The following is a 26809-nucleotide window of genomic DNA, read 5'->3' as shown; positions in this document are numbered from 1 at the left end:
AGAGTTGTCAGTGGTTCAGTCCATCCAGCCTAATATATGCATTTGAAGGAATGTTTTGGAGGATGCCATGAGTGTCCTCCATTATACTGTGGTGTTAAAAGGGAGTGGCCTTGGAGGCACATTGCCTCCAGTTCAAATTCAAGCTCTGCCTCCTATCAGGCAAGGCACTCAATATTTTTAAGCCTCATTTTTTGCTTCTGAGAATTGGGGATAATATGAGTACTTCCGAGAATTGGCATGAGGATTAAGTAAGATAATGCATGTGAAGTGTTTAGCATAGGCTTTGCCCATAGAATTAGGCAACAAGCATTATTAAAAGCCTTACAGGATTCCCTTGTGGCTGGAAACATGGATGCTTCTCTTTTGGGCTAGGGCAGGGGTTCACTGTCCTGCTCAGCCACAGTCCCCTTTTCTCTAACTCCCAATCCTTTCCCTTTCACCCTTGATCCTGCTCCTTCTCACTGTAGTCTTCTTCTTATTTCCTCTTATCTATGAGTTCAGGGGCTGTCAGAGGGAATTGCAATGTGTGCAGCTACAGATTTGTTGTGTCTGAGGGAGGGGGTGAGTTCTGTGGCCTCCCAGGTTGCCATCTTGGCCCGGAACTTTCAGGGCTTTGACTTGAGCTTGAGGAAAGGCAGTGCACAGAAGAGTAATGAAAACTCTCTTTTCCTAAATTCTACTGAACAAATCTTTAGAAGAGTAGAGGATTTTTCTACATTGTAATTCTTACTCATTATAGAGAATTGGAGTAGGATCATGCAAGGATATGTTCGGTGTGTTAACATGTAATAGGTGGGTGGTGTGGATGATGGTTATGGGGATAGAGAATAAAACCTGCAAGCTCTGTGGGCGGCACCTTAACTGTCATTCCACCTTGATTTTGGGGAGAAGGTCCAGAATCTTTTGGGTTCCTAGAGGTAAAATTCATTACACACTATTATCATTATCATGGCTCTTTTGTGGTCCCTGAACAATCAATGCAGGAAAAGCTTTTAATGTAATATCCGATTGAAGTAGCTTTTCAGTGGGGGCTTTTCTGTTTGCTTCTAGCCTACTCCAGGTTGCTAGCCCTCTATTTCCCAGTTTTTATTTTGCTTTTGAAAGAATGGTTACATCCATCAGGCCTGCAGCTGTCCACTTGTGCAGGGCATTTAATATCCGGTCTGCAGGCTGAACTCCAACCTGAGGTCGGTCCACTGGTGAAGTCATTAGCCCCGCCATGGTGGCATCTACCTGGAGGAAGAAAGGCATTTTGTTTTCTACCTCTAACTGAAATCTGGTGTGGGATAATATACCCCTACCCCTGTTTGGCCAGCTGATGCTCTCGCCTCTCTGAGGGTAAAATTGAAATGCATAGGGTATTGCAGTGCACCCACTGATGAGCTCAAGCATATATTGCACAAAGCTGCAAATCTGTTAATGTGCTTTAAAGCCCATGTCCTGCCTCTCCTTTTCCTTATGCCTGAAAGGAGGTATTTTTACTTCCAGATGCCAGAACTACTGTGATTTAAATCCTTCCAACCTTTTCTTGCCTTTTTTTTTTCCTTTTGAAACGCTAATGAGTCAAAACCAGAATTAAACAAACCTGGAATGTATTTTTAAAATGACATTTAATGAGTACAAATTTACAAAAGCAATCATCCCTTAACATGGGGCAGACATACAAAAACAAAATGTTTATGAGCTCAATAAAAATTTTCCTAGAATACAGTGAAGTTTAGTCTAACTTTTTTATGTAAAACGGTCTGGACCTGTTAAAAGGAATATAGTTTGCTACTTTCCTCTGCTCCAAACTCATTCTTTCCAACCCTAGGTGAACTGGAGGAGTCAGCTGTGTTAGGATGGCCAAGTTGGTTTGATGGTTGGGGAGGAGGGATGTTGAGAGGGATGAAAGGAGGAAATTGGCTTCTCCGGTCCACCAGTGGGGCTGGCGACCCTTGTAGTTGAAGCTGAGGGTCAGGCCTAGCAACGCACTGTTACACCAAAACCACTGGACGTGTTCTTTAACTTCTAGCTTCATGGATGGCTTTTATTAACTACATAGGTAGAACATTTTTACTAGGTTATAAAAGTAGAGTTTTACTCTAGGCAGCTTCCCCCCCCCCAGTTGTATAATTTTCTATTTTTAGTGATGAACTATGATCAAGTAAAAACATACCAAAAAGCATGATTAACCCCAGAGGTTTTCTTTATATCAGCCTGGATAGTATTTAATTTTGAAGCAACCATTCTCTAGACAAAGAGCAGGCTCCAACCCTAGAACACTTGGCTGTTTTTCACAAAACAGAGTAGATGAGTAATGACATTTTCTCTGTCTTTCCCACTGATGCTCTAGGGTCAATGCCACACACCTCAGCTCTGCTCACAGTTTTCCAGGTTTCTTGTAACCTTGCTTGAGTGAATCAAAGATAAATTAATGGAGCATGCATTCTGTGTGCCTTCTCAGGGAACACAAACTGATATAAAAAACAAAATCTGGGGCTCTTGGGTGGCTTAGTTAGTTAAGTGTCTGACTTCAGCTCAGGTCATGATCTAGTGGTTTGTGGGTTCCAGCCCTGCACTGTGCTCTGTGCTGACAGCTCAGAGCCTGGAGCCTGCTTAGGATTCTGTCTCTGTCTCTCTCTCTGCCCTATCCTACTCACACTCTGTCTGTCTGTCTCTCTCTCAAAAATAAATAAGCATTAAAAAAGTTATTTAATTTCGTAATCCCAATTCTTGGCAAGTATTCCAAGGAAATAATTTAAAGTATGGAAAAAAGTTATAAGTGCTAAGATATTCTGAAATGTTATTTGTTTTAGTAAAAAACAGATATAACCTACGTGTTTAATTAGCGCATTGGTTAAATAAGTGCCCATTTGATGTAATATTAATGCAGCCATTAATAATATACATATACCATGTAAGTAAGAGAACAAAACCACTGATATATTAAGTGAAAAAGGGAGGATGTGAAGTTGAATATACAGTATAGATGAAACTATTTTCAAAAAGTTTCATAGAAAAATCTCCTGGATGGTGGGTGATATTTTAATATATTTTAATCATTTTGCATCATGTAGAATATATGATAATAAAAGTTAAAACAGAAAGAAAAATAGGTGGCCTTTATGGAGTAGGCAGAAAAATGTCAAACCCAAAGCCTTTGGGTTATTTCATTTTGTGGGAAGTGGGTGCCTAAGGCCCCTTTCAGCTTCATGCATGAGGCAGGAAGGCTAATCCTGTGGAAAGTCATCTTGGAAATGGTATTATCAGCACAGGAAAAATAGAGCAAACCATCTGCATTACAACAAAGATTTGAGAAAGAACCAAGTCTTATATTTCAGCTACTGTTCATGCCTCCCTACCCTAAGATTTTACATAATTCTCTCTCATCTATGCATTTATCAAAATTATACTTTCATTATTCATTTAATGTCACTGCTTAAAATTATAATAAGCCTTGAGAATTAGAGAAGACACTTTTTTTTATACTAGAAATCCATTTCATAGATGATTAGTATTGACCAATATTTGGAATATAGTATTCACAAAGCATACCACAATATCTAAATCATACATACCTAGTATAGCGCAGCTTTACAAAATTTATGTAGCTTGCTGTCTAAAATTCTGGTTTATGTGAACTTTTCGTGCAAGGGTTTTATCAACCCTTCCTTGCTTGTTGTACACTGAGAAAATCCAAGTGGATATCTCTCAATTGTAACTCAATCTTCCCTGTATTTATTCCTTGTAAAGGAAGGATCTTACGACAACAGTAATAGACTTGCATATATCCAACCCATGGTTACTTCCAATCAATTGTGAAATGATTTGTTGTGTTATAAAATGGTTCTCCACAGTACACATCCATGTTGGCAAAAGCAAAATCAAAGAGCACATTTAACCATAGAATTCACTATGGCAATATTTTTGACCACCTTCACTTACAAAGAACAATAAGAAAAATTCACATTCCTTTCACTTCATTGGTCCTCCTTTTCAGACATACCTCAGAAAGCCTTTATCAGTGGCCACCATCATACTGTTTTCCTTTTCATTCCACTCAGCCCCTTGACCCAGAGAAGGAAGTTGCTGTACTTCCCCTGGATTTTGCAAGACATTAGGTCATGCACGTTGCCCATGACAAAACAACTTTTTAGTGTGAAACCACAAAGATAACCATGACCTCAGCCCTGCTGCCTCTGGAAAAAAGAGAGGCAGGGACCTACACAGATTCATCACTAACCTGAGATTTACTGGTGTTCTATTCCTATCTGTCAAGTTCTTAAAGTCAGGCAACAGTTCCTTCTCTGTTAACAAACTTCAGGTCATGGTGGGAGAAAAATGGCTTCTTAACTGTTCCCATTACGTAGTCTTCTCTAAATATACACTACTACAGTTCAGAGTCCAGGTGGACTGAACTTTGCTTTAAATATCTTTCTCCATTCAATATCGGTTTCGCATTCCTCTCCCAGCCCTGGCGGATCCGTGTAAGGGTCTTGTCTATACATGGCAGGACAAGGACGAACTTGATCACCAGCACGATGCAGGGAATGATGAGTGCTATCACGTAGGCTGAAGGAAGGTACCATATGAGACTCGAAGGACTGAGGAATCTCTTGCCACCATACACCATGGTGTGGGCTGTGCATAAGATCAGGGTCAAATAACCCAGTTTGGACTGGATAAGCAAGAAAAGAATATGTACATTAACACTATATTTATATTTTAAAATGAAACACTCTAAGCCAATGCAGGATATTTATTACCAACCACAAACCTTTGACGTCTGTAATATTTAGAACACTCTGCTAAGTACTGGAGAAAACATTAACCCTCCTTCAGGTTGATAAATATTTCATTTAAAAAATATTGTGCTTATAAATGTTATGGTGGTTTCATCCTTTTTTTAAAAAAAATTTATTCTTGAAGTATAGTTGGCATACAATGTCACATTAGTTTCAGGTGTACAACGTATTGATTTGACAATTGCCTATGTTTTGTACTGCTAACCATGACAAGTGTAGCACCAGCTGTTACCATACTATGTTATTACAATATTATTGACTATATTCCCCGTACTTTTCATTCCTGGGATGGGCGAAATAGGTGAAGGGATTAAGTGGTGGTTTCATCTTAACCTGGCTAGATGGGAAAGTTTTCCAGAAGTAAACTTTTTTGAGTTAGAATAAGTAATATACTGTGGCTTCTTCCCCAGTGGTGAACTCTTTCCTTGATCAACTTTTCTGGAGGCCAGAGATGCTAAGACAGTATGTCCTTAAGAAGCACCACATTAGTTTATGTTACAGACTAAAAGCAGATGCTAGCTAATTTCTATTGCAGTAAAGAACAATTAGCAAACTTTACTTTTGTTTGTTTGTTTTGGCCTAAATTCTAAAGCTCAATGTTTATTTCTGTCTTAATAGCCTTGACTAAAGGTGTTAACATGAGAAAATGTTGACTGCATTTGTTCTATGGGAGAAACTGCAAGACTTTCAGAAATTCAAATAGTTTTATAAAATTCAAATCCAATTCCAGTTACTAATGGTCTTTTCTATTATACTGATTCACAATGAGCATGCATCAGAATAATTCGGAAGGCTTGTTAAAACACATTGCTGGGCCACACCTCTAGAGTTTCTGATCCATTTGGTCTGTGTGGAGCCTGGGGACTTGTGTCTCTAATAAGATCCCAGGTGATGCTGAGGTTCTAGGTAGCACACTTTGAGGACTACTGGTCTATAAGAATAGTAACTAACTGCTTTTAGTGAGGTGTCTGGTGGTTGGTATGTGGGCAAAACCAATTCTTCCTTGTATAGACCCGCACTGAGTCTGGTATGACAGTCTAACAAACCTTGCTTTGGTAGTTTTAAAGTTGAGCTTAATATATGCCTTTTTTGTATCAATATGTCCTTATTAGAAGGCAGATATCAGAAGTAGAAATTTTGTCTTTGGGTTTCTCTTCACCTTGTGCCTAGCATATCCCTACACACAAAGTTTAATAGTTATTGGTGCTCTTCACTCTATACTCACACCTGTGGCTCTAGGAGTAGTCAGCAGTCTTGGCATGTGACGCCCAGCTAGGAAATGAAACTATTATGCAATGCCTTTTGGTACCAGAGTTTAGCATTTTTGGACTTGAACGTGTTTCACTTGCTATTTTTGTGACACTGCGGTGGAAGTGAAGGAGCATAATGAAAATCTGTACATTGTATGAGAGAAAAATGAAAATATTTGTAAAGCCAGACTTATTTTGCAATATAAAGTAGATTATATCTTGAAGTCGTTACCTGGACAAATCGGAACTCTCTCCAGTTGACCGTGTTGCTAACGGATGGCAAGGAAGTGATTCCCAAGAGTACAAACAGGAAAAATCCAAGGATTCCCAAAGCTACGTATGAATCACTAAGCCAGGCAGTAGAGGTGCTAAATGGATCTTCTCTCTTTGCTGTTGCCTAAGAAAAATTATTATCAATTTTTAAAAATTACATTTTTTTTTACAAACTGCCCAGACTTTTAAGGGCAGTGAAAAATACCTCTGCATACTATATTTGCTCAGGACAAATCGTATGTATTTCTTAATAATCACTTGAAAATAACTATAGAGAAATATGTACTTGGAAATGATATTTCTTGGTAGAAAAAGTAATTGGTTCTGCTGGGACTTTATTATATAGTTGACTCTAGGAATTGTGTAGAAGGTTTTAATTGACCCTATAAATTCTAAAACAAAGTAAACATTTACTTAAACCTTCTTTACCATATGGCTTCTTGTTCCTCAAGCAAAACTTGATGTTCTCAAATGATTATATCTGGATTCTGTTCATCTGCTTTATATGCTGATTATTCACACACACAGCGTTTGGGTTCTTTCATGTTTATTATGTCATAATATAGCATCAAGTCTGCCCATACCACAGACTGAGAAAATCCAGGCCCTTTAAATGGGACTGTTACCTAAGAATCTCCTGTGTATTTGAGAAATAATGTAGAGAAATCCACAAAAGTACCATCAATGAGTTATTGACTAAGAAACTTTGAGACTTCAGTAAGATTGATCAAAACCAATTACTTCCAAACTAGAACGGATGGATAGCACTTCCTCTGGGATTGCTTTATGACTCTCTGAGCTGATTCTCTCTGAATTGTTCACTATGCAGAAAATAGTATTTGACATTTGCTCAAAATTGTTTAATTTTCTAGTTTTTGAGGATGGCTTTCTGCAAGTCAAACATTAGTGGAGGTATAAGCACCCTTTTGTGAATTTGTTTACCTTCCTGTGACAGAGGTTTGAACAGTCCCCTTACTTTTATAAGATGTTTGGTTTTGACTTCCAAAAGGAAGTAGCATGCACAACAAGAGAAGCTTAAAAACTCATTGGTTTACATTTCTTGACTGCTCTCCTTCCCTAAGGAATTCAAGTAAGTGTTATTAGGTTTCCTGAGCCTCCAAATCTGCCAGTTTGCCGGTATCCCAGTGAATCCTGCAAGTACACATCTGCACCCAAGCAAACCTGAGAATCTAACTTTCATTCTCACTAGTTTTATGGGATCTCAACCAAATTCATTAAAACAAAACAAAACCCTAAAACCCAAACTCAGAAAAACCCCAAACCAAACCAAAACAAAGAAAACCCCAAACAGGAACTATAGTCTACATTAAAAAAAAAAAATAAAGATGGTTTGGGGAACCTGGGTGGCTCAGTCGGTTAACTGTCTGACTCTTGATTTCAGCTCAGGTCATGTTCTCATGGTTCGTGAGTTCCGGCCCTGTGTCAGGTCCTGTGTTGATAGTGCAGAGCCTGCTTGGGATTCTCTGTCTCACTCTCTCTCTGCTCCTGCCCCCTCTCTCAACATAAATAAATAAACATTAAATTTAAAAAAAGATGGTTAAAAGAGTGATTTTCTATAATTGTGAAGTGGAATATGATGTAGCAAGATTTCCCTTTGCTTTAAGGAACTGGAGAATACAAATGAGTAGAGATTTACCTGGGTAATGGTTCTGTTTTTAATTGTCCATCGTACATAATATCGAATAGGAATCACTAGTGTGTAGAGGACGTGAAGGGAGGCAAATCCCAGTGCCACCAAGCCAAGCTGCTTTCTGCAAAGCATCCAATGGTCAAGCCAGTCCGGGAATCGGCGGTATTTTGTACCTCGGTACAGTTGCAGAATGGCAGCAATAACACCCGGGAGGTAAACCAAGGCAAGCAGTGTAAGTGCTGCTATTGGGAAGACACGATTTGGAATGGAAATAGCCATGCGAAATGTGCTATCTTTCCCGCCATTAACATAGGGGTAGATTACATCTCTTATAACACAGTAGAAAAAGAAGAAGACACACAGAAAGGCAGACAAATAGAAGGGGAACTTCCACATTGGAAACAGTTGCAGGGGGTAGTTTTCAATTTCTTTGGCTGCCAGGAGAGATCCTTGATCCAGTGGAGTAAGTCCAAGAGTACGAACAATATCCATTACTCTTTGCTTGGCTTTGCTGTCATTTCCACAGACGAACACCTGGGTTAAGAATAATTTATTTTGTACTTATTCTTTCTTTAAATAATTACTTTGAAAGTCTACGTAAGCACTGTGCAGAGCAAGGGCGTGTAGTAGTGAACTGCTTTTCAAACAAGGATATAGAAGCAACATGTTTTCAACTTGCACATGCGTGCTGGATAGTTAAGTACCAGGGTTGAAATTGAGAGTGGTTTTAAGTATATCACACTGACACAATAGGACTTGGTTCTCCCAGGGTGATGGTTTGATTTTTCTTCTGTATTTGTGGGTACTATATCACTTTGGGATTACTTTTAATCTCAGTGAATAAATGGAATCAGTTTCATACAGTGTGATGGGAATGGAAAGGATATCCATCAACAATTTAACTGCATTACTTTTTAGTATTTATAGGAGGCCTCTGGAGACTAACACCATTGGCTTCAATCAAACTCAAAGCTGAGGGTGCTGACAGTGGGAAATAAATCACAACAATTGACAACTTGATTAAGCCCAAGAAAATTATCCATGGCACATATTAGCAAACCGAAATGTTTAGTGGGTATTTTGTTTTGTAATTATATTTTGGCATCTTTGAGGAAAGTGGACATTCAAACATTTACTTTTTTAAAGATTGAGTATAAAGTAATCATTTAATATTACCTGCCGATTTGCATCCAGTGCTCCAGACTGGAGAGCCCAGGCTGAGATGGTGTTAAATGCTTTTACTACGTGAGCACCTGGCACCAGCTGAGCAAGGTACTCAGCATTAGATTCTGGATACTGATTGATCTTGAGGTTATTGCTGATGTCAACCAATGTTTTCCCTTTGAGCACCTCAGTTAGTTCTGTGAGAAAACCATAATGCTCTCTGTGGACTGCTATGATTATGATGTCTGATTTCCGGGCCGCTTCTGAATAGCTCAAGACCTCTGCACCGTTGGGCAGCAGACTGGACTTCTGGGGGTTTCTACTTCCAAAAACAATAGAATAACCACACTGGAGCATTTTAAGTGCCAGTGATCTTCCAAAATCTCCAGTTCCAAAAATACATACAGTCTCTTGCTTTTCTGAAGAATTCATAGTAAAAGGAAATGCATCTGTAGAAGTTTTTTCCATAACTGAAATATAATAACAGAAATAGTCAACAAAATATGAATGCTCAACCTGGAAAAGTTAATGAGAATCATATCCAGGAAACAGTGATCATCTGAGGTTGCTCTCATCTTCTCATGAATTATCTCAAGCGTAATTCCCACATAATTTGGAAAGAGTAAAAATTTTCATGTATATGCTCACATGTGTCTCATTTAACAAAGTCATTAGTGAAAAACTTCTGTTGGATAAAGAGATGTAGTGAAGAACCAAGGCACTTATTGGTGGATGCTTTAAACCATGGACCTGTGTTACAATGATAACTGCATTTACCTAACACTTAACAGTTCCTAGAGTTCTCAGAGCAAAATCTAGCAAAGAATGCACTAGTAAGGAAATTGTAGACCAATTTACTTATGTTTTATGATACAAAAATCCTAAATAAAACATTAGCAAACAGAATCCAGTAGCTGGGCAAGAGAAAGTGTGCATTGATCAAATGGGGATTATTCTAGGAATAAATATAAAGATTAGTTCTTTAAATTCAATATTAGGAACTCTACTAATATAACTTAATATATTAGAAGATTTAAGGAGAAAAATACAGTCAAATTTATGTATGCTAAGTGGACATGTGTTAAAATTTGACATTTATTTTTGATTCATAGTCAAAAAGGAACAGAGAGATATTTCTTTAACATACAAAATATCTCCCTCAACCTAAAATCAATTAGTATTATACTTAAAGAGAATTACAAAAAAAAAAAAAAGACCAGAAACACTCCCAATAAAGTCATAAGCCAGAGAAATGTATCTGCTTTGACCACTTTAGTTATTATTGTTTGGAAATTCTAGCTAACACAACTAGACCAGAGTAAAAGATTTGAGATATAGAAAGTCAAAAGGAGTTGTGGATGATCAAACTTTAATTTTGGGAAACTTGAGAAAGTCAACTGAAAAAGTACTGTAATAAAATCAATCCAGCATCTTGTTCAGGAAGCCAATTAATATCAATATTTTTCATTTATTAAAAAATAAGTTCAAGATTTAATAGAAGAAAGGGTCCTATTTACAGTTGCAACAAAATAGAGAAAATATTTAGGAATAAACTTAACATGATAACAAGACAGGTACAAGAACTAGATGAAGAAAAATTAAACACTTAAATTATCTGTCTTTATCTATCTATCTATCTATCTATCTATCTATCTATCTATCTAAGTAGAACCATAATGGAACTAGATGGAAACATTGAGATTTCTTTTATAACTTTAGAGGGGAAAGGCTCTTTTCCTATAAATTCCTGAAACCATTAAAGAATAAGGGAATAAATGTGATTACATAAAAATAAATAATACCCGCAAAGCAGAAACCACTATAAACAAAGTAAGAAGATCAACAAACTGGAAAAAATATTTTTAACTCCTACAAATAAAAAAATAATGATTTCTGGAAAGCCTGGGTGGCTCAATTAGTTAAGCATCCAACTTCGGCTCAGGTCATGATCTCATGAGGTCATGAGTTCGAGTCCCACATCGGGCTCTGTGCAGACAGCTCGGAGCCTGGAACATGCTTCAGATTCGGGGTGTGTGTGTGTGTGTGTGTGTGTGTGTGTGTGTGTGTCTGCTCCTCCCCTGCTTATGCTCTCTGTCTCTCAAAAATAAATAAATATTTTTAAAAAATTGTCCTTTAGAAAATTAGGCAAAGGATATAAGTTGACTGTTTATCCTAAGGTGATATGAAAGACTTTTTAATGTAGTGAAACAAAAAAATCTTAATCTTACCCAAAATAAAAGAAATGCAAGTTGAAACTAAAGTTGGATACTGTTGTAAACCATGTGAGTTACTTTTTGGAAGTTTGTGAAATTTAAATTAAAAAACAAATCAAATAAAAGTCCTCAAATTTCTCCAATGTAATAAAATAAACTTGGTTGTTTTATTAGAATATTTTTTTCTTTTAGTACTGAATTTTTCCCAAAATTAATTAATTATTATTATTTTTTTTTTAATTTTTTTTTCAACGTTTTTTATTTATTTTTGGGACAGAGAGAGACAGAGCATGAACGGGGGAGGGGCAGAGAGAGAGGGAGACACAGAATCGGAAACAGGCTCCAGGCTCCGAACCATCAGCCCAGAGCCTGACGCGGGGCTCGAACTCACGGACCGCGAGATCGTGACCTGGCTGAAGTCGGACGCTTAACCGACTGCGCCACCCAGGCGCCCCTTTTTTTTTTTTTTTTCTTTTAATTTTTTTTTTTTAATTAATTATTTTTAAGAGAGAGAGAGAATCTCAAGCAGGCACCATGCTCAGCACAGAGCTCGATGTGGGGCTCAAACCCATGCCCCTGAGATTATGACCTAAGCCAAACCCAAGAGTCAGACCCTCAGCTGACTAAGCCACCCAGGCACCCCTATTATTTATTTTAAATAACATTTATTATTTAGTTTAAATTTTCAATTGACCTTTTCCTTTCTTTCTCCTTCCTTCTTCCTCTTTCTATTTCTTTCTTTCCTTTCTTTCTCCTTCCTTCTTTCTTCCTCTTTTTCTTTCTCCTTCCTTCTTCCTCTTTCTTTTTCTTTCTTTCCTTTCTTTCTCCTTCCTTCTTTCTTCCTCTTTCTTTCTTTCTTTCTTTCTTTCTTTCCCTCCCTCGCTCTCACCCTTTCTTTCTTTCTTTCTCTTTCTTTCTTTCTTTCTTTCTTTCTTTCTTTCTTTCTTTCTTTCTTTCTTTCTTTCTTTCTTTCTTTCTTTCTTTCTTTCTTTCTTTCTTTCTTTCTTTCTTTCTTTCTTTCTTTCTTTCTTTCTCTTTTGTTTAGTAACGTATCCCCAGTGCTAACAAGAGCATTGATTATGATGGACTAGACACTTCCTGCTACAATTTGTTGAATGATATTAGAAAGGTGCATTGTAGGTGTTAGAAGTAGCTGTTTGCTCTGTGTGCCAGGCACAGTGTGGGGCACATAATGAAGAGGAAGTTGAATGATTATGATATAAGCATGGGGAAGAATAAGGGAGAAGGAGAGAAGTTGGGGAGGATGTTGTAAAGACATTGCTTCTTTAATCCAAATGGGTTTAAAGTAACACTCAGTGAATTTGCTGTGGAATTTTAAACCAGATGTAGTCACTATTTAATTTCTACAGGGTGGCTTTCATGCTGATTGTAGGACATATGAAGCTTGTACCTTTTTAATGGGATTTCAGAAATTTGCCCTTTCCATTTGGCCTGTGGAAAACACCTATACTCTTACCTGAGCTTATCTAAAAATGTGTACCTGTATCACAAGCAGACCAGTTAGAGCTTTGGAGGTAGTCACAAGTCATGGAAGAAAAGGACAGGACATACAAGACTCTCCTGTGCTTCCACAGGAACTCTTTGAATAACTGAATTAATCATAGCAACTGAATCATTTTTAAAACCAGCTGGTAACTGATACCCTGAACTTTGTCAGAGACGGGTGTGACCGCATGTAGGGAAGCACCTGAAGATGATATAGGGCCTCTCAGATGGGAACGTAGCTGTGCCTTTGAAAAATTTTTAGTAGCATCTACAAATGTAAACTAGGTTAGCAATTTATATTATATTGGTTAATTGCTCATCAGTTAACACCTTGTTCTTACAACTCAACCCCTCAAACTGGTAAATGATGCCTTAGTTACTGTCAGACTGTGAGTGTGTTCAAAGAAGGTCAGATAGCTGTCCCCTCACTTTTCATCCAGTCTTTTATCCTAACATTATTTTCTATCTCTTATATTTGGATGAACCTTTGCAAGCAAAATACAGATTTGATAAAGTTACCAGCAACTGTTAATGAGATGGATGGTATCTTTATTGACATATTCTTACTTGGATCATCTTAATCATTGCAAAGTGAGAGTGATTCCAGACTCAATTTTGGCAGTTTGGCCACTACCTTAATTTATTCTAACCTGTCATAAACTTAAAAAAAAAAAAAAAGAACATATCAGCTAAACAGCACTATTGTTTTGCTCCAACTTTTTTTTTTTTTTTTTTAGTGAAGCTTAAACATAGGGCTTGAACTCATGATCATGAGATTAAGACCCTGAGATCAGGGCAGCTGGGTGGCTCAGTTGGTTAAGCATCCGCCTCTTGATTTCAGCTCAAGTCATGATCTCATTGTTTCGTGAGTTTGAGCCCCACATCAGGCACTGAGCTGACAGCACGGAGCCTGCTTGGGATTCTCTGTCTCCCTTTCTCTCTGTCCCTCCCTTGCTCGCACTTTCTCCTCTCAAAAATAAATACATAAATAAACATTAAAAAAAGAAAAAAAGACCCTGAGATCAAGACCTGAGATGAGATCAAGAGTCAAACACTTAACCAACTAAGCTACCTAAATGCCTCTTTCTTTGCTCCAATTTTTACTACCACTCTCAGCTTGGGTAAGTTACTTAAACTCTTGGTGTCTCTCTTTCATCATCTTTAAAATGAGAGATTGATAGTACCTACTTTGGAGACAGTGTGAGGATTCGATGAACTAGTGTATCTTAATATAGTTCTTGAGATATAGAAAATGCTCAATAACTTATCTAATATTAATAGGTTATTCAAGTAATTTACTAATTTTCTAATTAACCAATCTATTAGTTACCTAATTAATGAAACCTTTATATAAATTCTATAAAGTAAGGGTTAATTTTGCTTCTATAACGGATTATTGGAAATATATGCAATTTATCTGGAATAGCATTCAATAATTCTTAAGAAGTTTCTGCTTTCCTCACTTATTTCTTAAAAATCCTGTGTGAAATGGCTTCAGGGCATATGAATTTATCAAAACATAGATATATAAACAGTTCAAGTGTGAATTTCTCTCATTTGTAATTCTTTCATATTTTATTTTAATATTTTACTCTTAAAGTGCAGCTTAACAATCTAGTGTAACACACTTGGGTTGTTACACCAAACATTAAAATTATTTTCACTCTTGGGACACCTGGGTGGCTCAGTTGGTTAAGCGTCCGGTTCTTGATTTTGGCTCAGGTCACGAGTTCAAAATCCACACTGGGCTCTGCACTGACCCTGCAGAGCTTGCTTGGGACTCTCTCCCTCTCTCTCTCTCTCTCTCTCTCTCTCTCTCTGTCTGCCCCTCCCCTGCTCGTGCTTTGTCTCTCTGAAAATAACCTTAAAAAAAATATTTTTAGTCTTAAACCTTCAGAGATATTACTGGGCAAATTGGAGGTACAAAGATGGTAAGGAGGTATTAAAATATCACTGATTGATTTAGAAAAAAATAGGGCAATTAGTTACTCCTTATCAAGTTACAGATGTTATAAGGTTGATAATTGTGTTGGCCACATCTTGAGCTCCTCTTCAAATCTTCCTGGTTCTACTTTTAGTTATTGGGCAGTAATGGAGCTCTGCTGAACTTCCACTGCCTATCAGAGGCTCGCTTTGGGGACCCAGTTTGGGGACCCTCTTCATTCTTGTCCTGAGGTTTCTCTGATACCTGTACCTGCTTAGCATTCAGACACATATGACCCATGGGGCCACCATAGCCCAATGGAGGACGTGGCCCCCTGGATAAATGCTGACCCTTTCATCTTCTGGCACGCAGTTCTGACACGTTTTATAAGGCTCCTCAGAAAGCCACAGCAGAATACAGCACCACTCCTCCTTAGCAGTGGCCAAATTAAGGCTCTCTCCTGCCATCTTTCTCATGTTCCTAGTTTATGCCCCTTGCTCTTCACTCCCGCTCCTTGGAATCACTTCCCTAATAAATTCTGCATGCATACCTTTGTCACAGCCTCTGCTTGCCAATCAATCCAGGATAATACAACAGTTTGGTTATTGTTTGTTTTCATGGAAAAAGAAAAAAAGATCAGATCTCAGGTTACCATAACTGGGATGATGAAAAAACATGTGAAAAATAAAGTTATTAATTCTTTGGAAGAATTTAATTCTGAACTCTTGGAAAAAATTCCAATGACAGGAGTTCATAAAAAGGAGATGTAGGCATATTTGAAACCACAAGGGAGATCAAGTTGAGGGTTCGTTTTAGAGAAGGTATTATATAAAAAAGGAAGTTACGCCCATTTCTTACCATTTGTAACTCAAAATAGCTCCCGTGTGTAAACGTGGGTTTCTGGAGGTAGTAAGATTTCTTCTGCCACTTAAAAAGTTTCCTAATCCTATTTTACTTTTAAATGTAGGATGGAAGGAACAAAGAAAATAAGAAATGTGTTACACAGGAAGCAGAGGTATTAAGGGAAAGTAGAGTTAAGATAGTTAAAACATGACATAGTGATTTCTTTTTCCTTCTGCTCTTTACACACCTCAGTTCTGTCACAGGAAACACAAGAATACTCCCTGGATTGGAAAATCATTCAGAGGCTCCTTGAGATGAAGGCCAAGACAGGTAAAGTGACCCCACTGGGTGTTCATATAGATTAAGAGATTGGTAACCAACAGCACAGATGCAAAGGTGGAAGATGACTTGGAAGGGCCATGGTAGCAGCCACCAGAGAAGCTTGTATGCCTGCGCATGGGTGCACTCATGTGCGTGCGTGTAAGGCACAGAGCGGGACTAGGTGTGGGTCATGTAGAGTCTTGCCCGTCATCTCCCTCTGTCTGCAGATCCCAGCCCAGGCATGGGGAACCTGAGACAGCCTTCTTCTGGGATATTCCAAGTAGGCTTCTCTTGAGGAAGTTAGGGCTTGTCTGGCTTGTGTGTTTTATTTCTATCACCTCCTAGAGGTCAGAGATGAGAGAGGGCCCGGCCACTTCCAATTTAAGAGCATTCTGGCTTTTAAAAAACATGGAAATGTCTCAACAAGATAACAAAAATTGCATGTTTTAAATGTTTATGCTTAACAAATCAATGCTATTAACAAAAGAATATTTTTATTGAAATACCTATAGATTCACAGGAAGTTGTAAAGATAGTAAGAGAAGTTCCTGGGGATCCTTCATTTCCTCCAGGGGTTACATTTTCCATAACTGTAGTACAATATCAAAACTGGGAAACTGATATTGGTAGAATGTGTGTGTACGGTTCTCTGTCATTTTATCCCATAGGTAACTTCATGTATCCATTGGCGCCATTAGGATACAGAACTGTTCTAGCTCTACTCCCCTCTCTGCTCTCTTAACCCCTGGAAATCACCAGGCTGTTCTCTAATTCTATCATTTTGTCATTTTAGAATGAAATGTTTAAACAAATCACATAAAATGTAACTTTTTCATGCTGGCATCCCCCCTCCCCCTTCCCTTTCACATAATGCCCTTGTGATCCATCCAAGTTGGTGCATGTATCAGTTTGTTCCTTTTTATGGCTGACTACTAGTCCATCGTATGGACTTCTTCATTTGCTTATTTGCTACTATATGTCCTGTTTTTGAAAAGTCATCCATTTTTTAAATGGATTTTTGGTTTTTTTTAACTGTTGAATTTTTATATATTCTAGATATGAGTCCTTGGTCAGATAGGTGGTCTTCAAATATTTCCTCCCACTCTGTAGCTTGTTTTTTTATTCTGATGGGTCATTCGCAGAGCAGAGGTTTTTAATTTTGATTAAATTTAATATATTGCCTTTTCCTTTTGTGGATTGTACTTTTCATGTCATGTCTGGGAATTCTTCACCTAGCTCTTGGTCTTGAATATTTTCTCCTCAAAGCTTGGTAGTTTTATATTTTACATATAAATCCATTATCCATTTTTGAGTTAATCTTTGTACAAAGTCTGAGGTTTAAATAATTTTTCTTGTCTATGAATATATAATCACTTCCCTATCAGTTTTTAAAAGACTATTCTTCTTTCATTGAATTGCTTTTGTACCTTTGTCAAAAATCGTTTGCCTGCACATGCATGGCTCTATTTCTGGGTTTTCTATTCTGTTCCACTGATCTATGTTTCTACATTCTGCCAATTCTATGAAGTTTTGATGACTTAAAATTAGGTAGACTCATTCTTCCCACTTCATTTTTTTTAATTTTCAGAACTGTTTTAGATATTCTAGTTCCTTTGCCTTTCAATATAAGTTTTTGTAATATCTTATCCATAGCTATAAAAATTGTATATTTTAAATGCTTATACTTAACAAATCAATGATTTTTGACATTTTCTGAGAATAAAACATAATCTATTTGTTTTGTTTAGGAGATAATCACGGCTGTATTACAATATTAATTCATATTAAAGTATAATAGCAGTGTGCAGTTATCTGATAAGTAGATACAAATCTAAACTTGTAAAATAGACTTCTTTTTATCCTAAGCAGTATATTTCTGTATATGCATAGACCTCATTTGGAGAACACATCAAAATAAAATTTTGAAGTCCCTTGTGTATCAGCAGCCAGAGGCAAATTGATCTTTCTCCCCTCTCTGTGCCCTGGAATAGATCCTGTTCTGCATTCCTTTTAGTAAGAAGAACAGGGATCAACAACCCAAAGGATGCCCATTCTAAAAGGTGGGCACTTTGTCGCCTTGCTTTTGGAAAATGGGCCATTTCTTTCCCCTAATGTTTTCACAGAATGAAGAGGAAAATATGTAAATACTTATGAATATAAGACCATTTTAAAGATGGGAAGAGGAAAGAAAATCTTCCCCTCTCTCTCAGGTGCAGAGAGCCCTGAAAGGAAAAATTAGCCTTCATGAATCCTCTTACATCTTCTATTCTGATAAATCTATAGAAAATACAAATTAAGGTAAATTCTTTGATATAAAGATCCAATCTTATATTAACACACAATATTAGAAGGCTTACTTGTTTTTTAGTTTACCCAGTTTTATATATTTATACAAACTAAAAATGCAAAAAAAATGTTTCACTGAAAAAGGTTTGGAGGTAATCATGAAAAGGACTATAAAGACAAAGCTCTATCATCATCACAACACACAATTTTGGGTAATAGAAAGTGTGCTGGGAACCATGATAAAACCATAAGTAGGCAAAGAAGGACCCATTTATTGAATTTGGTTTGGACAGGAATGCAGGGAGAGGGGCCATGGTGGTGGTATAGACAAACAGATGTCTTCCTGGCACTCTTTCCAGAGTTTTGTTCAACCATCAAGGTGAATTCTTAGAATCACTAAGGTTTATAAAATGCAAACACCCATACACAGGAACCACTAGAAAGTAGTGGTTCTCAACCTTGGTATACATTAGGATCACATAGAGAACTTTTGTAACATACTGATGATCAAACTCTTGGAGAGTCTCAGTCAACTGGTCTAGGGTAGAGTCTGGGCATTTTCTTTTTCAAAAACAGCTCCCCTTGATGATTCTACTTGAGCCAAGAATGCAAACCATTACCTGTTAGCTTTCAGTTAATGGTCTGCTACAGTGGTTCTCTTCCTGGTCATACATTAAAATCAGCTAGGTAGCTATTAAATGCTAGGGCACCACCCCCTGAGATTCTGAATCAATTGGTCTGAGATAGAGCCCAGACATCTGTATTAACAAACAACAACACAAAAACCCAACCCAAACAAGCAATCAATTCTAAGGAGAACCACGGCTGAAAACCACTGCAAATGAAAAAAAGATAAGTCTATCTTTTTTGGAGAGAGATGATAGGGAAGGGAAAGGCAGAGAGAAAGTAGGGTGTTGATGAGGTTATAAGGGTTTGCAGGAACATTTCACCTGCTTTTCAACTTTCCCACGACATACTCATTGGCTGAGTCTGAGAGCCTAGAATTCCTATTTTTATGAAAACCAGAGGCAGGAATGAGTGTGCAGGACCCACAAAGAGGAAACTCGAGGAAGTCAGACTCAGGGTTTGGTATTAGACAGCCAGATAGGGTTTTGCTTTGTTCCTATCTCAAGAAAACCTTGACAGGTTGTTCTCCATGAGCCACAAAGTTTGTTGGATCAAATCCCCTCACAGATCTACTACAGTGCTCCTGAATTTGAATAGTAACTCTCAAATGGTGCCATACACTATCTCGTTTATCATTTGGACAAAACCATTATTAAAGATATTCTCCACCTTTCCCCACTTAATAATTCAGCTTTGAATTCTGAAATGATTGTTCAATCCAAGATTTTGAATTCTTTTGGCAGGTATTATCCCCAATGGACACATACACTGCCCCTGGTGTTGTAGCACACAAAGCCAGGGATCTTGCTTGGCCCCTTCCAAAGAATTAGGATACAAATAACATTTTTAAATTTTTTTTTTTTTCAACATTTTTTATTTATTTTTGGGACAGAGAGAGACAGAGCATGAACAGGGGAGGGGCAGAGAGAGAGGGAGACACAGAATCGGAAACAGGCTCCAGGCTCCGAGCCATCGGCCCAGAGCCTGACGCGGGGCTCGAACTCACGGACCGCGAGATCGTGACCTGGCTGAAGTCGGACGCTTAACCGACTGCGCCACCCAGGCGCCCCACAAATAACATTTTTAAACTCTATAAGATGTGACACGATTTTTCATTTTAATTTGATGCCTGTAACCAGGGATTTTTTTTTAAGTCCCTCCTTCTGTTTTATTATTCCTTCTGAATTTCAACCTGAAAGCCCTACATGACTTGACAACATATTTGTAATGAGCTGAAGCCCATCAATCAAGTATCTCCTTTCATCACAAGGCAGAGGGGCAGCAGGGATTTGTGCAATGGTGCCAGTCTTCTTGTGATTAGAGCATTTGTTTTAATATATCCCAGGGACAAATGGAAAGCAAAACATACTTAAAAAAAAATTTAGAACCTTCCACTAACACATGAACTCCTCCAATTTTTTCACTGAGCTCTTTCTGTATTTAGTGAACTCAAGGTTCTTCAGAGAAAGCAAGCATATTCACATTTAAGCATGTATTATTTTACTGACAGGTATATATTATTGCAGCAAAATCCGAAGACCTTGGCTTAAAAAGACTTCTGACTGCAGTTTATGAAAAATGTAACATGTCTATAATCAATGGATTTTTCTAATTAATTGGTTTTTTTTTGACATTCAGTCTTCAGTTGCACATGTTATTTGAAAATAAAACAGTGCATTTCTTATTTTAGCCTTGTAGTTAGAAGTACCTCTGTTAGTAATAGCCACAGACAAAAAGATATCTAGCATTTAATGCATTTAATCCAATTAAAAACCACTGTAGGTTGGTTGCTGAAAAACTGATAAATTATTTCAATTGTTTTGTGAGAAAATATTATTTATCTCATAGCAACCAAGTTTATGGATGATTAGCTTTTACGCTGGCCAACAGAATAATACAAAAGGAAACAGGAGTCTTAACCTGTACAGTTTGATCAAGTCACAAGAACATAACTATATAACCTTCACGTTAATGTTCTATAGGGATTTGCTAATAATGAGAACCAGCTATGGCCTGTGCTGCAGCTATAATGATTCTGTTAGTAACATTTCACTGCCACCCAATGAATTACCAAGACAGCAAGGAAATGCAGATCTCTAGTATCTATTTTAATTGTACTTTAAAAGAAAAAATTATTTATTTTTAACTTAAGTTCTACATGAAATTCTCGTTCAACCAAAAACCTTACTAATACATGTTTTCACATTTGGGTCTCAGCCACATCTGTCAAGATTCCCTGGCCAAGAATTTTATCATGTAGGTTCATTAGCCACTGACTAGGTTGGTTAATTTATTTGATTAAAGCCTGGGGCTCATGACAACAAGGTCAGGAATTTAGTCACGTCTGAGTTAATTTGCCTTGACCTCTATTTACCTTCTAAATGCTGGACAACTTCTTACAAATCTGTAGTTTATCACACATTCAGCATCAGGACAGAACTGGACTTGCCACCATCAGAAAAAATAACTCTATCTTGCTGATTAGGTGGCATTTGGCTTGTACACGCTACATGGGGGTTTGCTTATTGGATAATTTGGTGATCGCGACAACCCACTTAATATTTAGTGTCAATTAGTGGGGTTTGCTTTTTCTAAGACTACTGTGGTCAGGGATATTTGGCAAGTGATTTGATCATTTCAATTCTGAATGAACTTTGTTTAAGTAAATTCCCTATGAATAGTCATTTATCTTCACATTGAGGCCACGAGGAATTATCTAAATATTGATAACTGCCAACTTAGTTTGGGGGTAGAGGAGTGTTGCTGTGGATCTGATCCCACTCCTAAGTCCCTGCTGATGAAACTCAATTCTGCTTCGGGGCGCCTGGATGGCTCAGTCGGTTAAGCGTCTAACTTCAGCTCAGGTCACGATCTCGCGCTCCGTGAGTTCGAGCCCTGCGTCGGGCTCTGGGCTGATGGCTCAGAGCCTGGAGCCTGCTTCTGATTCTGTGTCTCCCTCTCTCTCTGCCCCTCTCCTGTTCATGCTCTGTCTCTCTCTGTCTCAAAAATAAACATTAAAAAAAAAATTAAAAAAAAAAAAAGAAACTCAATTCTGCTTCATATTGTCTATCTTGTTACCATTTAAAAAATAAATCTCCTGGAGGCAGGGGAGATTCACACATTCTTAGGAATATAGTCTCCTTCATCTTTTGGGTACCATTTTCTTCTCTTTCTAAGCTAGCTCTCAGAGGCAAGGACTCCGCTGTGGCCAGAGTGCCTCTAATGTTTGCCAGGACTGATCAGCTTGAGCTTTGGGGCCGGGTCTGGCCTTGTAGCTGCTCTGTGTCTTACCCCAGGGGACAAAGTGCTCTTGAAACTGCTCCCCTTCCTCCCTGTGTTATACTCTGATATACAAACTTGAGAGCAGTGCTAGTTGATAAATATTTTTTAATGAGACAGCTCCTTCTTTTAAATTCCTCGGTTTTCAATGTCAGCTCTTTTCAGTGGTATCTGGCTTGCCAGGTAAGAGCTTGACATTAGGCACGGTGGGAATCTTCATGCCATGGAAATCAGCAAATGTGATCAATCAGGACTTTTTTTTTTTTTTCTTCTCAGAGAGCCATTTACCAGCACCCCATTGGCTCTTTCCCTACCTTTCCCACACCTCCCCCCCTCCCTGCATTCCCAAGAATTGCATGTGACCTTGGAAATGGGAAAGTAGTTCCTGCTTTCCTGGGGGAGATAGAGACAGGAGCCTCTTTGTGTACTGCTATCCCCAAACACGTATCTTTCCATTTTTCAGATATGCTTCAAGAATGCACAATTTGGGATCTTAGTCTAGGAAAACCAGAGGCAATTGATACGCTTTCATTATCAACTGAATCAAACCATTTGCCAAGCTGCTAACTGCTTTCTCCTCAACATCCTCCCCTTTCCGATACCACCCAAGTCAGGGCAACTGAATAGGATGAAGAAATCATTTTAGTACTTGGGTAATGGAGAAGAAATAACTGGAAGTATGATAAATTTTTTTTTGTATAAGAATGATTTGATACAACTTAATTCTTGTGAACTGTTCACTAGGCTTTGTATCTTATACCATGCTTTCAAGTATTAAAGAAGGGCTAACATGTTTTACTTAAGTTAAACTAATTAAAACCTTTAAAAATTCAATATTCCAATTTTCCTGGCCTCAGTTAAATGCCTTAATCCTATTAGGTCACTCTTTAAAATGAATTACACTCTAAAGTATTATAGTTACACATTTTTTTATGAAACCCGGTATAGCAACATAATAGGGTTACTAAAATTAACGTTAATGAGAAGAACCACCAAGTTTCCTGCAATTTCTTCCTCCTTTAAAAAAATACTTACAATAATTCCTACTATTTATTTTATATTGACTGTACAGTACAAAGCAATCTCATGCTTCTCCCCAAATGGCGAATGTTTGAAATCTGGACACTTTGACCTTAAGTGGTACAGTGCAGGGGGCATCTGTGCTCAGAACCTACTACATTCATAAGGGTTCTTATCTTCCAAAAATAAAAATCAGTGTTATCAACATGTTGATAGGCTTTCATGTTTGCAACAGACTTTTTGAACAGACTCTCTGTGCCAGGCACTGTGCTGTACTCCCTCTTGGGGAGGACGTAGACACATCCTCAAACTGCTATAATATAGTGTATAAGGACCCAAGCAAGGGATTGCGCAAAGTGGGTCCCAGGTTAAAGAATGGGCACAAGTTAATCTGGGAAAAAGGACAAGGAAGTTTACTAAAGTCTGCGCAAAATTGCCTCAGCCACTATTTAACTTGGGCTTAAAGCTGTTTCCACACCCTGTGAAAAGAGCAGGTGCAGATGAAACATGCATAATCAGTGTGGACCATTAATTGCCCCTTCATATTCTCATGTTCCTCAGCTTTGGTGCCATCACCACTGAAGACCTCACTGGAGTCCCCTGCTCTATTGTTAATGCCATCCCCCCCCCCCCCCCCCCAGTATTTGGAACTGAGGCAAAAGAGACTACCTAGTTTGGGTTCTAATAACCCTCTAAGAGGTGTACTATGTAGTTATATTGTTACCTCTTAGGTTTCTTTTTATTCAGAATTATAGGTCCTAACTTTTCAAAATTACCCTTCGCACACACTTTTTTCCTTTTAAGATGAAAATTGAACTTTGCTTCAGCCTGACATTAGAACTGCTCATACAATCTACATTTAAAAGAAACATATTTCTCTCAAAATAACTTATCAGAAATATGTGATTGTCAAAGTACAATGTGGTAAGATCTCTCTCACATGGTTTAATAAACTCTTCTAGAACATTGTGGAGAAGGATTTGGATTAGGATGTCAATGTCCTGCCTAGTTAGAATGGAAATAGTTCTTCTAGTAGAAGAGTGTATTCTTTTTGTAGTGGTATATTTCGGAAAGATGATCTCCATAAAGTACAAGCATCCTTTGTTCTCTTTTCCTTAATGGTTTTGGAAAAACAAACTGTTTATGTATATAGGCCAAATAAGTTTTCTCATCATGCATTGTTTTAAGCATTAATTATCCTTTAGTTATTTATCGCCTTTGTTCCTTCCAGGACTGATTTCTTCTCAACAAAAGAACAAGTGTTAATTCAAATCATTTTGAAAAGTCATTCAAAATGTCTCAAGTAGGCTTAACACATCATGCAGAACTGCTCAGTAAGTCTTCATCATTGACTAATGACCCATTCTCTTTGGGCTTACAAAGAACAGAAACAAACAGGTGACTTCAGAGCTCTTGTCTTCGTAAATCTTATTTCTGTTATTTATGGCATAAATGTAACTTCAAAAAAATGCTCCCACCCAGAAAACCACATTATTCGTAGCCCGTGTAGAATCTTAACAGTAAGAATTATAGGTAGATGTGGGTGCAGAGACTTAGCAAATGGCCTCCTTCTCAGAGGACAACTCAGGGGAAACTACCAAAAAGGTACCCTAGCAAGTCTTCAAGTTTGAAGGGTGATTATGTACATCTATTTGCCAGTAGCTTTTTAGCCTTCTTAAGATTTTAAAAGGAAATGATTTTTAAATAGCAGTTGACGACAGATCTAAGTGACTTATAAAAAGAACCAGATGGTGAGGATCACGAAACACTGGACTGTGTTTCCAAGGGTGACCGCAGAATCAGCTACTTGGGAGATTTTAAAAGGAGAATCTATGTCCTTTTAATAAGGGCATTAACAATGGTGGAATGATGTAGGGTGGTCCTTCAGGAGATCGTGAAATGCAGAGTGCCCAGGGTTTCTTCAATTTTGAAATTCTAAAACAAATGAATCAATTTTTCTTAAAACTGTTCAGAACAAGGCTCAAGGCCCAGGGTTTTCAACTTATTAACAGGCTTATAAACTTTTATTTGGTTACTTCTAACAACCGTTAGTAAGCTGAAGCAAGACAGAAGTCTGGAAATTGTTTTCGAGTTAGGGGTCAGGTCTTGTACACATCGGTTTCTGAACATGAAGTTGCTCTGTGAACTTCTGCAGAGCCATAAATGTTGCCAATGGAGAAAGTGCTCTGACCCAATTTCTCTATACACATGTACCATTTACTTTACAACCCCAAAGCCTGATAAATAGGTTTTCTGGGTTGGCAATGTTTGCCACACAGGTAGAATGCATGCAGGCGGAATTTCATTCTGTGCTAAATCACAGCATTCTGAAAAACTCAGGGCCTTGCAAAAGGCCATATCTCAAAAAAGTTACTGCTTCAAATAAATGTGCCATTTCATAAAATTACACCTACTGAATCAGAAAAAATGTTCTTTCATGTGAGTGACATTTATATGACTGCCATTTATAGGGAATAGGACATTCTCACAGAGCAAGGCTGAAGAATGGTTTTGAAAGCTGAGAGTATTCTCTGAATGATAAATGTGTTAGAAGTCTAAGATACTTGTGTGGGAAGAGACACTCCAAAACTGGGTAGTTTCCCTACAACACTGAAACTTGCATTAGTATGAAGAAAGTAATTCCTTGGTTATACTTACTGCATTAATGAGATTTTCTATATATTTCAAACCAGCAAGATCTTTAGTCATTGATTTTCACCTTGGTAAAGTGTTGGACCCTGTCGATCATCTGGTCCAAGAGCCTTTTATTTTACATATGTGGAAAATGAGGCTGAGGTGGTGAGCTTCTAGTTAGAACTAGGAATAGAATTCTCCAACCTCCCTCCCCTATTCTCCGTCCAGCTCCCCTTCATGACACCAGTCATCTTTTTAAAAAGTTCCTAAATTACCATCCAGGGAGGGAGGGGAACTACCTTCTAGCTGCCTCTGGACAAACTGGCAAACAGAGATTTATTTATTCTTCACAATAAATTACTTTTTCCAACAGTATTTCTCTGGAAAAGCAATCGCTAAATTACAAAAGAGGGAGTTTAAATCGAGATCAAGGACGGAAGTGGTTGCAGATCTCGGCACACATTTCAGCTCTTGGTGAAGATCTGAGACTGCGGAGATTGCCAAAGCCACATTCTTCCAGATGCCCTTCCTGGTGAGCGCCACAAAACCGCTCTCATCCAGAAGTTAAGATAGAGGAATATAAACCCTAAGTCTTCGGGTTTCTCTGCACCCTGGGGTAGAGATGGGCGATAAAACTCCAGGAAAATAGATGCTTGCTGAATTGCTTAACTCATCGCGGGACACCCTAGGATGGCCCGTCTTGGAGAGGGGCGCGGGGATAAGGGGGGCGCGGAGCAGAGTTTGCCAGCACCTTCTTCCAGGTGCTTTCGGGCTGGAGAGTAGGGTCCTGGAAGTAGGGGCTCGAGGTGGGCTGAAGCAGATAAGGGAGGGGAGCCGCGCGGCGAAAAGTACGGGGCAGTAGCGGGCTACAGGGACCCACCTGCTAGGAAGTGCTTTTGAGGCGAGGCGGCCACGGTCGGGCGCAGCTGCAGCAGGGAGCGCCGGGGGTCAGCTCACAGCTCCGGGCTGCGGGTGGCGCCTCTCGCTCGTATAAGAGGCCAGAGAGAGGAGGGAGGGCCCGCTAGATTTCG

General features: G+C 38.3%; 1 protein-coding gene across 1 annotated transcript; it reads right to left on the bottom strand.

Annotated features, from left to right (window-relative positions):
• Window positions 1–1591: 1591 nt before the first annotated feature.
• On the bottom strand, window positions 1592–26809 carry STEAP4 (STEAP4 metalloreductase). The gene is made up of 5 exons (XM_058725171.1): window positions 26659–26809; window positions 9138–9595; window positions 7968–8495; window positions 6270–6434; window positions 1592–4660 (listed from the first exon to the last, which is right to left on the bottom strand). The coding sequence occupies exons 2-5, from the start codon at window positions 9591–9593 to the stop codon at window positions 4373–4375; spliced, it is 1437 nt and encodes a 478-aa protein (XP_058581154.1). The 5' UTR covers window positions 9594–9595; window positions 26659–26809; the 3' UTR covers window positions 1592–4372.

Source organism: Neofelis nebulosa, chromosome 4, assembly GCF_028018385.1.
Source record: "Neofelis nebulosa isolate mNeoNeb1 chromosome 4, mNeoNeb1.pri, whole genome shotgun sequence".
In the NCBI taxonomy this organism is placed as follows: domain Eukaryota; kingdom Metazoa; phylum Chordata; class Mammalia; order Carnivora; family Felidae; genus Neofelis; species Neofelis nebulosa.
The sequence above is the reverse complement of the archived record's forward strand: the minus strand, read 5'-3'. Positions and strand labels throughout refer to the sequence as shown.